The 15,061-nt window shown below is 33.7% G+C and overlaps 1 protein-coding gene across 2 annotated transcripts; it reads left to right on the top strand.

Annotated features, from left to right (window-relative positions):
• The first annotated feature begins 4,805 nt into the window (after nucleotides 1–4,805).
• LOC127880139 (uncharacterized) lies at nucleotides 4,806–6,419 on the top strand. Of its 2 annotated transcripts, none has more exons than XR_008049432.1 (2): nucleotides 4,806–4,871; nucleotides 6,147–6,419. XR_008049432.1 is itself a non-coding variant. In XM_052427377.1 (2 exons), the coding sequence occupies exons 1-2, from the start codon at nucleotides 5,261–5,263 to the stop codon at nucleotides 6,395–6,397; spliced, it is 306 nt and encodes a 101-aa protein (XP_052283337.1). In that variant the 5' UTR covers nucleotides 5,252–5,260; the 3' UTR covers nucleotides 6,398–6,419. The 2 variants fall into 2 exon arrangements, 1 of the variants encoding a protein (XP_052283337.1); XM_052427377.1 differs by lacking the exon at nucleotides 4,806–4,871 and adding an exon at nucleotides 5,252–5,315.
• Nucleotides 6,420–15,061: the final 8,642 nt, after the last annotated feature.

Genomic DNA, 15,061 nt, shown 5'->3' on the forward strand with positions numbered 1-15,061 from the left:
TGTTGAGATGGAGTATCGGGCGCCAGACCTTTGTCCCTCGCTCAGCGGTCAAATTCCAGTTTAGAGTTGAACGGTCTTATTTGGACTTAATGGAGCTGCTGTAATATTAACTTTTTCATTGAACATGCGATTTTACAAACACTGTAACAAACGTTTGCCATGTTGAGAAATAGCGTCGCATTCAATACCTACATATCTTAAGGTTTATTTACCGCTCAGAAAAAAGCTTCAATCGCTGCATCCAGAGCTCCGGATAAGGATTTAGTCTAAAGGGTATTTCACTCCTTGATATTATTGTTAAAGGGTATTTTACTCCTTTTTTTCAGCAATAAAGGATATTTAGTAATATTGAAGGGTATTTTCTATTTCCATAGAAAACTGACATAGTATATGGCGTGTTTAATCTAGAAAGATTACTATTTGTTATTAATAAATGCATTGTGCAAACAGAAAGTTTAAATGATGAGATGAACATACTTTATTTAAATTATTTAACTGGCACGTTCTTTCTCTGCAGTTTGATGGTCATGGGACTTATTGTGTCTGTCAATACTGTTCTATTGAATGTTTGTAGAACCTTTATTGGCCCAGATACTTTGAACCTTTTTATCAGTGCAAATTGTACAGGTCAGTCTTGTTTATGGGCCTTTTTTATTAATGATTAACCAATTGTATTTTTCTTTCCATGATTTCAGAGTGTTGTCAGACAATTTGTCACCACCATTATGTTTTTTTTTCTTTTCTGACTTATCACTTTGACTCTGAGATCGCATAAAATTAGTTTAATAATTTTAGAAGCATCATAATATTTATTTCTATTGATATATTGTAATAAACAGTTATTTGCTGCAGGAGCCGCTGTTTGTTTGAAACGTTGTTCATTTTTCGAACCTAGAAAATGATGGTCCTATATTTTGATTACAAGCTTCTTTAATTTTGAATGACTTGCTTTTAATTCAAATGTTTATTTACACTTAAGACTCATCTGGATTATTGGTTAGACCGGTTACGCGCTTTAATCAATTAAAAGTACGTACACAGATTTGTATTGCGTAGTGTTAGGTAATGGGCCAATTTTGTAAGCGTTTTTTTTCAATGCGTAAACACGCAGAAAGACTTTCTTATCTGGAGCTCTGGCTGCATCGTACAACTTGTGAAGACTGTTGCTTTCTCTTTCACACATATCAAATCGATGGCGAAAAATATTGCCATGTGCTGTGTGTAAAACTTGTGACCCGAAACTAAAGATAACTTCGAACTGTTCGGTCACAATTAAAATTATAAGCTGCCTACAACCTTATCATTACTCTTACAATATTGAAGAAATATAATTTCTCACATGTTTATTTTGATGAGACATGCTAAGCGCCTAAAGATAAATGCCACATTGCGAGGTTTGAACAATTTCAATATGCATATTTATAATGCATGGTTTTTATTAATGACCCGTCCATAATTTTATTGTGCAGGATGAGATTTCAAAATAAATTGGCACAAATGCCCATTATACCAAAAAGACGTGTTTCGTATAATTTTGTCGCTCACTGAAAGGTTACGTTCACAATTAGGTAAAAACCATGATGAGTAATAACAATTGGAAAAGAGTATTTAACTTCCACATATGACATGTGTCGTGTATTCCGCATTTTATTAAGTTAAGTAGATCACACAACTATTTTGCTCTGGCCATAAACATGTACATCAATTTCCTATGATATATGGAAACATATCTAGCTTGCTTACTAAACCTAGCATGTCGTCGATTTGTGTAACTGACTAAAAGACCGCCTCTGTGGAATTCTCTTATTTTAAGAAAAAGACAACACTGTTAACATTTTGTAATGTCTCACATTAACAACACATTTTTGTCAACTATTCTTTACTGAACACTATAACCTTCAAAACCAAACATATTTAGCAAAAGGGCGTGGCAAATGAAATGCATAATATGATGCAGATTGATACTGGATTTGTTGACTTATTTCAAACGTTGATTGAATGTATTTTTTTTAAGATTATGATATGCATTTTAATTAACACATGCTGTGATTTTCTTTTAACGTCAATTAATTGTGAATTCTCTACAGGATCGAATATCTGAACAAACCGATGAATACAACACTTAATATTGATATACTTCCCAGACAACTCTGGAAGCATTAGTTATCGATAGTTATCGATATTTGGTGAAATTGTAATCCAGAAACAGTGGTGTGGGATAACCAGGGGGCATTAAAGCGACGACACGACGCAATGCATTTAAGTAGTCTGTGCATTTTCTCATCCGAAGTCATGCGGCAATACTTTTTCATAGAAAAGGGATTTCATTGTCCATGTCAAAGTTAATCGATAGTGATCAAAATAACTTCTGACGTCCATTACATGCTATGTACACGAATCTTACTTTAAATATGATTTTTTAAGGAAATGTCGCTTTAAATGATTATATTTATTGCAATACCCCGACTCTCATCTAATTGGCTTTAGTATTGCACATGTTAAGGAACAACCATTCTCATGATAAACACATATATATATATATATATATATATATATATATATATATATATATATATATATATATATATATATATATATATGTTGACGAATAATGATTTTAAGATTATTACAGTAGTGAAAGGAAGAAAGGAAGTTGACCATAGCTATACATACTCATATTCGACACATTGCCGTTTCTTTTCATATTTAAATATTAATTTAAATTTATAAGGTAATACACATTGTTTTCATGTCCCTTTGTCTCGCTTGAAACCCTTCACTGATTAGATTTTTAGACCAAATGTAAAAGTTATACATGCGTAATCCTTTCAAAAAATACTGTAACTGAAAAACATGTCAGAAAAAATCTTTTTTTTTCAAACATAAATTGATTAATTTAAATAATGCTGTAAGGGGCGATGATCCAGCCTGATATTGGAAAATCAAATAACTAACCGTTTATCGAATAAGAAGCCGCTAATAGATCGAACATCTACCAGTTAAAATGGCGGATTTTGCTGACATTGATAACAACAGTATTCCTGTTTTGTATTATTCTGCGTTTAATTAGTTGGAGCAATGACCCTTCCTGGGTCTCCGTATTCTAGAAGCGGTAAGATAATATGAACATATTTTTTCACATATTGACTTGAAAATGTCTTTCAGAGATCTTAAAATGCCACTCACTACCTTACCAGCCTTTAATTATTACCGCACATATGTTTGCTGACCATCGGAAACATAAAGCCAAGGTCTGTGCTGTGTTCAACACTCCTAACTACTATATATGTTAGTGTCATAGGCTACAGAAATCAGTACAAACAAGGAAAATTCACATTTTTGTTTTTTGTCATTTTTTAAAAAGATGAATGCAAGCATATGTCAGATCCAAAATTTTAGGTTTCTATCTATAATAGTGTTTGAGATATTGAGTTTTGAACATATGCACCCTTATACGATATTATAGTTAAATAATGGTTTTCTACATCAATTGACATTGACAACAAACTCTTTTGTAAATACAGTATACATGTATTTACCGTATAGCATTCATGCAAAAATTCAATGCATTAGTTAAACTGACCATGTTTTTCATATTTTATGTGCAATCAAAAAGTTCATTTGAATACAGTGGTTGCTATGGAAACGAAATCACATAAAATGCATGATTTTCATAAAAATTGTCTAAATATCAGGAAAAAAACACTAAATATTTACGTTTTTGTCAAATAGTTGATATAACTGCTTACAGTTAATGATCTTTATGTCAAAATGATATTTATTAAATACAAAGTAACTAAAAGATCTCTCTCTCTCTCTCTCGCTCGAGAGAGAGAGAGAGAGAGAGAGAGAGAGAGAGAGAGAGAGAGAGAGAGAGAGAGAGAGAGAGAGAGAGAGAGAGGAGAGAGGAGAGAGAGAGAGAGAGAGAGAGAGAGAGAGAGAGAGAGAGAGAGAGAGAGAGAGAGAGAGAGAGGGGAGAGAGGAGAGAGGGGAGAGAGAGAGAGAGAGAGAGATCGAGAGAGAGAGAGAGAGAGAGAGAGAGAGAGAGAGATCTCTCTCGAGAGAGCTCTAGAGAGAGAGAGAGAGAGATCTCTCTCTCTCCTCTCTCTCTCTTCTCTCTCTCTCTCTCTCTCTCTCTCTCTCTCTCTCTCTCTCTCTCTCTCTCTCTCTCTCTCTCTCTCTCTCTCTCTCTCTCTCTCTCTCTCTATATATATATATATATATATATATATATATTAGACAGTACAATATATGGGTGTTGTATAACATAAGGATGCTAACTTTTGCATTTGCATTTGTATATATTTTAGACGGTATAATTTGTATTTCTTTTTACATTTTTTTATTGTACATAACGTGAGAATCACACATTCGAACAATTCGATCAATTCGTACATTTATAAACGTCAAATAGTACAATGCACAACTACTTTGTATAAGCTTTTTGAAATGATAATTATGTTTACATACATACCGGCTTACGTTTGTGTGATCTGCTATTACAGTAAGAAAGTTATCATTGGATTAAATGTAAATGCTAAAAGTCAACACTTGCCAAAATAACTTATAGATAGCTCAAAACATCGCCTTGTTTTAATACCAGTTTGTGTTTCTTTTACAGTTGGATTTATGGACTCGGGAATATTGCTGTATTTCCCAGTCATAATTAAACACCCACACGTTATAACAAAGTTTATCTCTCTGCTGCTGCTGCAGCAGCTGACGTTTTACTTTTTCTATTTGTGTGCGTAATAAAACAATGATGTCATACATTTGCAACGTTATTTTGTTATTGTTTTCAGACACGACTGTTGGAACCTACATCGTTTCGGACAAAACAGCTGGCGCAACGCTTACCTACGCAATAACTTGTAAGAACACGTTCGTTAAGTACACGTATTGTTTTGTGGCTTGTTGGCGCACCGTCATTAAATTCCTTGTAAAAATAACAATATTTAACCTTGACAAATTAGTGAAAGCATAAATACAGTGCACTCATTCTTTAGAATTACAATTTTAAGCAAGCGATTGCGCTAAATTGATTTCCCCGCCAAATAAAGTTTGTAAATATATCGGTGTAAATCCCTTGATAAACGTTTTAATCGTAAAATAAATAATTAACCTTCGGGAAATTGTTTGTACGCATTGCAACTACTCTCATTGATATCCACCCATTAGGTTATGGCAGACATGTGTATGTTTGTATAAATCCTTTAATTATTGTATTGGCTTGCAGATTAAAGCAGTGATTCTCCCCTAAATGCCTGAATATGGCCCATTTTGCCCGATCTTCTACTTCAGGGAGCCACATTTCGGTATTTTTTTTATGAAAATTTGTCAGGATTTTTTCTACATGTAGGCCAATACCTGTGTTATCAATCTTAATTTACATTTGTTTAAACTTGGACTTTGAACATTTTAGTTTTTCCAATTTACTTACCCTATGTTAGTTCACGCTGAAATAACGAGCACTGCTCCAATGGTATTACACTTCTCACAAGGTATCGGGTATCCTGGGGTGCAATGTAGGGCCTTACTTACAATGACATGAAGATAAGCCTTTAGTCATAAAAAAACATCACTTGGCTCAAATGGCCAAGAAGGTATTGATGCAATATGAGAAAATATTATAATCAAAGGACTGCATTTGTGCTGCGGATTCCATAATGGCTGATCGCTTTTCCTTTGAAGAACTTCATGTTAGTCATTCTCTGCTCAAAAAGATTAAAATCTTATTATGTAAATGAGACGGATAAATCTCATCAGGTAAGTGCGCTGCATAATTACATAAGAACGTCGCAGTCAACAGCTCTTAAATTATTGACCTTGTCGTAAATTGTTCACTCATAATGTTCACGGTTTTAATTTGGCATTGCACAAGCGAGTACGTTATAAATTAGAAACTTTATTAACGGTGTCAGTGGGCATCTAGTAAGTATTATTCTGTATCGCAGTCGTATCAAGTATAGTGTAGAGGAGAATTTTAGCCAGCATTAAAAACACTCTTCGGAGAATTTAAGCTTCGTGGTCACTTCCTTCAATGAAGTGCAGCGTTTGACGGAGAAACGGGGATTTTTAAGTCGCATTTTATGAAGTATACTATTCTATTGTGCGTATACGCCCGAAAGCAATAGTCTTTCTTTCAGCTGGAAACACAAACACTGATTTCACCTTCACTGCTGCCGGCGTGTTAAAGGTAGCAACTGGAAAGACGCTGGCGCAGAAAACCACCGAGAAATACACGTTGGTGCTGGGGGTGGCGGAATCCGGAGGAGCTTCATCCGCTGACGCTGGATCAACCATAGTCACGATCACCGTTACCACATGCGGGTGCTCTGCATTGGCGGCGACACTGGGGCTCACTTTGCCTTCGATGGTCGTTGCCGTTTCCGCTTAAGGTGGCCCTTGGGGGGGGGGGGGGGGGGACGCTCACAGTCGTTAAATGTTGTAATGTTGACAGTTATGACCACTTGACCGCCTTGTAAAACAAACTAGTTTAACATCAACATAAAGAACATGTCTACGTGTATGGGTAAGACACTGTAATAGTTTATAGTTTTTAAGGAACTTGGAAACGGGCAATAACTGTGGCTTTGTCGCGTTCATTCCCCTTGAAATGAACTCCTTTATTGTTTTTTTTTTATATGCCCATGCATATTTATTTTTATGTTGTATCATAAACACATGTGAAACGTTTATTCGGTAAGGGGTGCCAGTATGAATGTCTTCCTGGATGTGACCTATGGCAGCCTCTTACCGTCTAAACTTTGACTTTCGTCATGCACTTTGTTTGAAGTCGATGTGTTATTGGCAATTAAACTTTGTTTTGAAGTTACGAATTGTATTCCTTTCTTAATTTCAACCTTTCAAATTGCCTTGAAATCTCATATTATAGTCGTAATAAGTGAGGTGTTTGGAAATAAATTTGTTTTCTCTGTAGTAAATTATGATAAAAAAGTATCAACAGGCAAACGTAGCGTCAATTATAATGGTTGTATTTTTTATAAGCTTTATTGACCCCATTTTCTACGCGATTCACAGTTATTCAAGAAAGAAATATAAGGTCTTGCTATAAATCCCTTTCAGGGGTATTGCTCACGGTTTGGCAATTCATTATATTACAACAAATATGAGTTCCTTTTTGGCTAATCATCATTCGCAATCGTAACAAGTATAAAAGTTTGTAATGCTTTTTATCGATTTTTATGTTTTGGATTTAAGATATAACGGGATCGATGTGTTCTTTTTTCTTAATTTGAGAATATGAGAATATGGGATGATGTACATCTAACCCTCCATCTCATCGATGTTCTGTTTATGCTCAATTTGAATATTAGAGAATATTGGGTGATATATAGTTAATCCTACATCTAATAAATATTCTCTTTATGCACAATTTGACTATTAGAGCATATGGAGTGATATATAGTCAACCCTGCATCTCATCGATGTTCTCTTTATGCAAAATATGAATTTTAGAGAATATTGGGTGATATATAGTTAATCCTACATCTCATCAATCTTCTCTTTATGCTTAATTTGAATATTAAAGAATATTGGGTGATATATAATTAACACTACATCTGATCGATGTTATCTTTATGCTAACATACAATAACATGGCTAAAATTAGTTTTAGACAACATGGTTAGCACTGTTTAAAGGAAATATATAATATTAAAAAGTCGATTCTCGTAAGTTTCTCTAAGACTGTCATTAAAAAAGGTATTTTAGAAAAATGTTCACGAGAAACAACAAACGAAGAAAACAAAATATCAGAAAAACTTATCAGCAGAAGTATATTCAGATTATCGTCTTCTGAAATAAGATCCTGAAACACTATGGCGCAGACTTATGAGAATTATTTGTTGTTTTTTTTTTGGTATTTTTAAATTCACTAAAAATACACTCATTCATAATAATTTTGAAAACAAAAATCGCACATAGAATGCATATAATATTATGTAGCCATGATATTCAAACAAGCAAAATAGGAGAATAGGGGAATATGGGATGATATACAGTTAACCCTGCATCTCATCGATGTTCTGTTTATGCTCAATTTGAATATTACAGAATATGGGGTGATATATAGTTAATCCTACATCTAATTAATATTCTCTTTATGCTAAATTTGACTATTAGAGCATATGGAGTGATATATATTTAACCATTACATCTCATCGATGTTCTCTTTATGCAAAATTTGAATATTAGAGAATATTGGGTGATACATAGTTAATCCTATATCTCATCAATCTTCTCGTTATGCTTAATTTGAATATTAAAGAATTTTGGGTGATATATAGTTAACACTACATCTGATCGAAGTTATTTTTATGCTAACATACAATAACATGGCTAAAATTAGTTTTAGCCAACATGGTTAGCACTGTATTAAGGACAGATATAATATTAACAAGTCGATTCTCGTAAGTTTCTCTAAGACTCTCATTAAAAGAGGTATTTTAGAAAAATGTTCACGACGAACAACCAACGAAGAAAAACAAATATCAGAAAAAAATAATCAGCAGTAGTGTATTCAGATTATCATGTTATGAAATTAGATCCTGAAACACTATGGTGCAAACTTATGAGAATTATTTTTTTTTATTTGGATTTTTTTAATTCCCTAAAAAATATACTCATTCATAATAATTTTGAAAAAAAATCGCACATAGAATGCATATAATATTATGTAGCCATGATATTCAAACAAGCAAAATATCACAAATGACCATAAAGGTAAAATTTCTAATAAAGTGTTTCTTGCATAGGTTATATATCCCATATGAAATAAAATAATGCAGCTGTGTTTAAATATTTGACAAATTTTAATTTGGGAACAATCACGTGAATAACAAAAAAAGCTCTTTATATACGTTAAACAGTCCTAAAGCCTGGGTTTTGCAATCCTAGATCCCGGTTTTGAATATCTCCAAAAGCAAAATTTGTTATTCAACTTTACCTAGATTATGTATGTTTTAGATCAGTTCAAACTTAGTAGATTTTTTTAGTAAATACACAAATATATTTTTATTTGAACAAATAAACACACACAATATTGCATACGTTAAAAATACCTTTTCAATAATTTCTTTAACGGCCATATTGATGTTAATCTTAAGACATCCATAGCATATCTAGAGTATTAGGGATGATGTAATTAAGGATTGATTCTTATTTATCGGGCGTTTATGCAGTATGAACGCTCAGGGCGAGTTTTGAAAATTCCGTGAAGCGCTTCTCGGTAAATTTTCTAAACTCGCCCTGAGTGTACAAAATGCATAAACACCCGAAAAATAAGAATCAATCCTTATATTTATATTTTTCCTTTGATTTGAAACAATAAAAACATATCCGACCTTAAAAATAACTCAGAATTGTATGCTTTAAGGGAGGCTACTACCCGCCCCTTTAGGTTGTGTTAATCATTATTCCTGAGCGAATAAAAGCAGTTCTGAAGTTTTACTATTTAAATGTTTATTCAAGCGTATAATATCGAGCTGTCTATGGATAAATGTTATTTTTTATATTATAATTTGTAACACAGATACAATGGAATTATACGATTTCATAGATCATTTTTACTTTAAATAATAGTCGAGCAGCAAACACGCGACAAGAATGTCACGGTCACTTGACATCGGTTTGAGAAGCTGAGTGGGAAGAGAGTGTGTTCCGGATTAATTTTAAATATATATATATACGGATTTTACTTTTCCAGAGGTAAAACTAGGATAACCTATTGTTTTTTACGTCTATGTTCAAGTATTTTAAGGTTGATTTTTAACATAATAAAGCATAATTCAATCACTGTTTATTCGCGAATTTAGGTGACAATTGGGGCATTGATAAAACAGTAACTCAAGCCAAGGAAATTAAATATTTCATCTGCAATGTATTACAGTTGTATTTTTATTCAACACATTAAACACGTTTAATGAACTCATTTAAAATTTTGACACAATGAAACAACTTTATTCAACTTTTAACTTGCTGTGAAAAAGTTTATTCAACTTTTTACTTTATAGTATTATTAACTATCAAGTTCAAAAACTTAAATTGTTCAACTTAAACATTGTCTTAGATCTAATTGTTTTGATATTCAACTGTTAGATCTAATAGTCAACATTTTGTAGGCAAAACATATTGTGTTTATTCTAATGTGGCTTTGAAATGTTAATAGTGCAATTGCTCAATGAAGCTCCCCTTAAGAGTTCCATAATGCAACTACTTTGTTCATTGCTTTGCATTAATTGAGAATTTGCAGACATTTCATCCCCGTTGTCAAGTCCTGTATCTGTATTTCTATCATGGATTGCTCGCTCGAAGATGTGGCTAATTGACACTTGACAAGCTGATTAACATGTAGGTTCTGTTAGAGCTGACAGGGTGTTGCTCATCGACTTCTTCTGTTCAATAATGCAGCCACGGTTGTATGAACGAATGGAGGCGTCGTTTCGGTGACCACCCATGAACATGATGTGACGAGCTTCATAGCCAGCATCATTTATGGCTTGGATCGCTGTCGCTCGCAAGCATTGACCAGTGTTCTTCATAAAGTTTTCAAAAGACCGTTTTGCTAATGGCTTCTCTGTGTACCATGTATTTGATGATTCTGGGTGAAGAATGGCGTTGCGTTGTCAAATTGATTGAAGAGCATAGTGCATTAGGTTTTGTTTTCCAAGAAATAATATCAGAATCTTCACTGGACACAAACATTCACCCGTGGCATAGGTTCGCTTTTCAGACGTGAGATTTGTTGAGCTTGCTCCCCCTTGGTGGTTTTTCTGTTTGATTTCTTGATTTTAGACTATATACTGCGAGTCTGAATCCCCTTTGAAGTCGATGCTATTTTTCCTCAGTTGATGGTGAAAGTCCATGCCCCTAGTAACAAAATGCACTGCGATCACGTACCATGCTGCTTCTCGTAATATAACTGGAGAGTTTTCATACTTCTGAAGATAGGTTGCTGTTTTCTCCAGGTCTTCTTTTGTCAGGATTTCTTTATGCTGTGTAGGCCTTTACAGCCCAGCTTCTGTCCTGCTTTTGAGAAACCCATCAAGAGTGCGGTTGCTCCGTACAAACTCAATATCTCGAACTATGTCAATGTTTCTGCAGATATCCTTAAATTACCTGTTTATGGCGCTCCTGATATTGACCAATGTGTTCCTATGGTATTCATTTCTGTGGTGCTCTGGCAGTGACTGCTCTCTTCTTTCATTGAGTTTAGGCGTGGCCTCGCAATAAAACTTGCGCAGTTTTACAGCCAATTCTTCCTTTTCCACTGTCTCGAGATCTAAGTTCTCGCCATATACCTCCTGATGCCACTCTGAAAAAAGACACTATATTATAAGTATTGATTTAATATAAACAATTAGGAAATTATTCATTTAAAACACACACTAGTTGCATTCCTGACAGGTCTTAACAGTTATTTTTTATCATTGAATTGGGGGATTAAAACAACAAGCTGTATTTGATACTGAACCAATAACCGTCAGAGTTAAGGGGCAAATTGATGCTCGATTGGTCATTGTCGGCTCGGGTTCTACTTACTTTTACAGTAAATATACTTAATCATACCAGGTTGATATAAGACTGTACCCGAGTTATATTCCTGCCCAAAATCCAATTTCGTGAAACGCGCTACCGAATATCTTTAAAAAAACTTCTCTTAAAAAATGCATCAACATTCTTTTTGAGTATGAGTTTCGATAATATAGAGGCCATTTTAAAGAAAATTGATATGAATGTGAATACAATTAATAAAAAAAAAAAAGCCGACAAAGACAGATTAAGCGTAAAATTTTCCTGGTACGTTTAAGTATATTTACCGTACCCGGGATACATGTAAGTATACTTAAGAGTACCCGGTGTACATGTAAGTAGTACCCGAGCTGACAATTACCAATCGAGCTACATTGATGCTATCTTTGGAACGGTATTTTATTTTCAGAAACAAATTTATAAATTGTAAACAACTTATTAGATGAGTTTTTATATCACAAACCTGGTCTGTAAAATATTTTTTTTAATACTTGTAGTTGAACAAATTCCTTTGTGAAACGGATTGATATTGACTATGAACGGACGGTTTCAGGTAAGAGTGATTTTTATTTTAAAATTATTAAAAATGTTTATATCAAACCTTGAAACAACTTAATGACCCATTATGTGTTTTTCTTAGTAGCTGTAGACTGGTGCATTGTCTCTAAGCTATCAATATCCGCCTTTGCCAGACACTTAAACCTTTTTTGCTGAGGTTCATAATAAGATTCAGTCTCATTTTTGACACACTCATTGTCCTGTTCATGTACCGGTACCTCTGTTTCTGATTTGCTGGTCTCTTCAAATTTTACAATGTTATTTTCAAGCGAGTTTATCAACAAATCGCCAAGATCAATTGTTGCCAAATATTCATTATCGAAATCAGATAAAGAATCATACAGCGGTCCTTAATCAAAGTTTCCGTAGTTTGCGTTAAATTCCGCCATTCTTATGTTTGCAAACTTTGACACTTTTAGCAGACGAACGATTTACTATCGGTTTTAAATTATTTTTTTATATAGCTGTATATACAAGTGGCGGTTTTTATGTATTTATAGGATATATTTAATGTCGTTCTTTATAAATTCATTTTTTCTTAAATTTTGCTTTTGTTTTGAATGAAACATCGAAGAAACCAAAGAAAACAAACGGGTTATGTTCATTCATGTTTGTTACTATATTTACAAAAGTAGTGCGGTCACGGTACTGGTCACTGAATAACTACGCGTCAGTTTTTTGTAACCATTGGTCCGATTTTAGAAGCTCCGCTTTCGAAGGCGTTATCGCCGGCTTACGGTTTATGCAAAATGAACTCATTCATTTTTCTACAGAAAATTAAGAGTGAATGTAAATATTGTAATTTAAAACATACTTCTGTCGCCATTTTTGTTGATTTATGTAAACGGGTAGTGTGTGCACATTATTAAGGGAGACACAATGTAAAACAGCCAATGTAAACTACTTATTTTCCGTTCATAACTAAGGCGCTGATAGATTAATATGTATAGCTGTTAACTATAATAGTTGTCTTATTTCCTAATGAGGTAAATCCTGGCATCAGTGCTGTTTTAAGAGGTATATTATCCAATTTACTTATTGATGCACTATCATGTATATCTGTTATCAGTTTCGGTTTCTTCAGAATAATGGGTGACAAACCACTGAAAAAGGGAAAAAAACATCAAAGCAACCTATTTCCCAATAATATCACGTCCGTTCAGAACTAAGGTAGAAAGGATATGGTCGAGCATAATTATAAATTTAAATTAATTATCAATTTTGTGGATTATTGAACATGGGGAGAAACACATTAATTCAGATATTTATATTACGAAATGTTTAAGAAATATAGGGTTATAATTTTAAATGGCAATTGCGATACACGTATGCGACTTGCAAAATCGAGTAAGCAACTATGCTTAGTGATCAAATCTGTTAAACAAACGGTAAATCAGATCACATAATTGTTTAACAGTTACCAATCATAGTAATTGAAAAAATGGCCGTATGTATTTGTTCATTTATTCATATTAGATGATGTAAAACGATACAAAACGGATATATCTATGCTTATGCCAGAGTTGATGTAGTTCTTTCTTCGTATTTGTCTTGTAAACGTGACACATACATTATTCTAATAATGTACTAAAGGTTAATAATTTGGAGGTAAAACTAATGCATAGTATGAACGTTCGAAATTCTACATCATGAGAAATCGTTTCAAAGCCTAAACTGCTACCCACAATACAATTTATATTTAGGTAAAGTAAAATTGCGTTATGTCCGAAAAACTTTGTTTGACAGGAAAATATGTAATAAATTCTTTACTAATATCCAATTACAACCCATTGAAAATCACAAGAGCAGATGTTTAAACTGCCATGAAACCCAAAAGGGTACCGGCGAGTCACATCCGAATATTAGAAAAGTAAAAAGAAACACAGTCAGCAACATAATTATGGTTTAGTTTCAGTTATGGCATTAATATTGCCAAGCTTGGTGATAATTTCACATTAAATTAACTTGCTCATGCTTAGCAACAACTTTGTACGTGACCATCTTCCGCTTACGCAAAAATATATATTGTTCATTTATCATAATACTTGTAGTCTTCTCATGTGGCAATCTGTTCTGCCAAAACTACATAATTACACTTAAACATCTCGTTACGCTGGACCTAAAGTGGCATGTTGGCGACATATATTCGTGGTACTGGTGTTTTTGTCGGTTTGAAGGGCGCCAAACCAAAACAAACGCTAAAAAAAAAGACACGCTATATGACATTTTAATATTTGACGTATTGACGTTTTGGAAAGAAAGGCAAATAAGAACGCCGATACAAACATTGCGATATTTTTCATCCGATCTGTGGGATCGTGCTTAGAGGAGCGCGCCAAAAAAAGAAGAGTCATGTTCAAAAGTATAGGCTCCGACAACGAGACCAAGCCAGACAAGGACCATCATCAATTGCGAGGTTGTCTGGAGAACGATTACGGCAAAGTTCTCCGATGAAGGCAAAACACACGCCATCTACGGCTATATCATACTATCGTGAACACTTATCTATCATTTCTCCTACAAAAAATATTCAGATACAAAAATTCAGATCTGCAAAAACTTTGTTTTCACCAAACAATAAAGAAATACAACGATTAAACGACAAAATAAATATAACAGGTAATGTGTGCGGTAACGAGTTTGAACAGTTATCCCTAAAATGCCATAACATACTTTAAATACCGACAGATTTCAAGAAACGAAGGCGATGTTGGAATCTTCAGAAACACAGCTTCTTTAAGTTACAGAAGATCGCATGTCAAATGAAGAGAATAATGGTACTGAATCAAGACAACGCAGCCTAAGCCCAACAGTTGTGAAAGAACTTCAATGATTGGTCATGAGAACAATCTATTACACCTCATCTTACTACGAAATAAACGTTTAACACTTTGCCTCTGTAAGTTATATTTAAAGAAAAAAGTCATTATAATTTATTTCTTTAAATCGT

The sequence above is a fragment of the Dreissena polymorpha genome, chromosome 4 (assembly GCF_020536995.1).
Source record: "Dreissena polymorpha isolate Duluth1 chromosome 4, UMN_Dpol_1.0, whole genome shotgun sequence".
NCBI lineage: Eukaryota > Metazoa > Mollusca > Bivalvia > Myida > Dreissenidae > Dreissena > Dreissena polymorpha.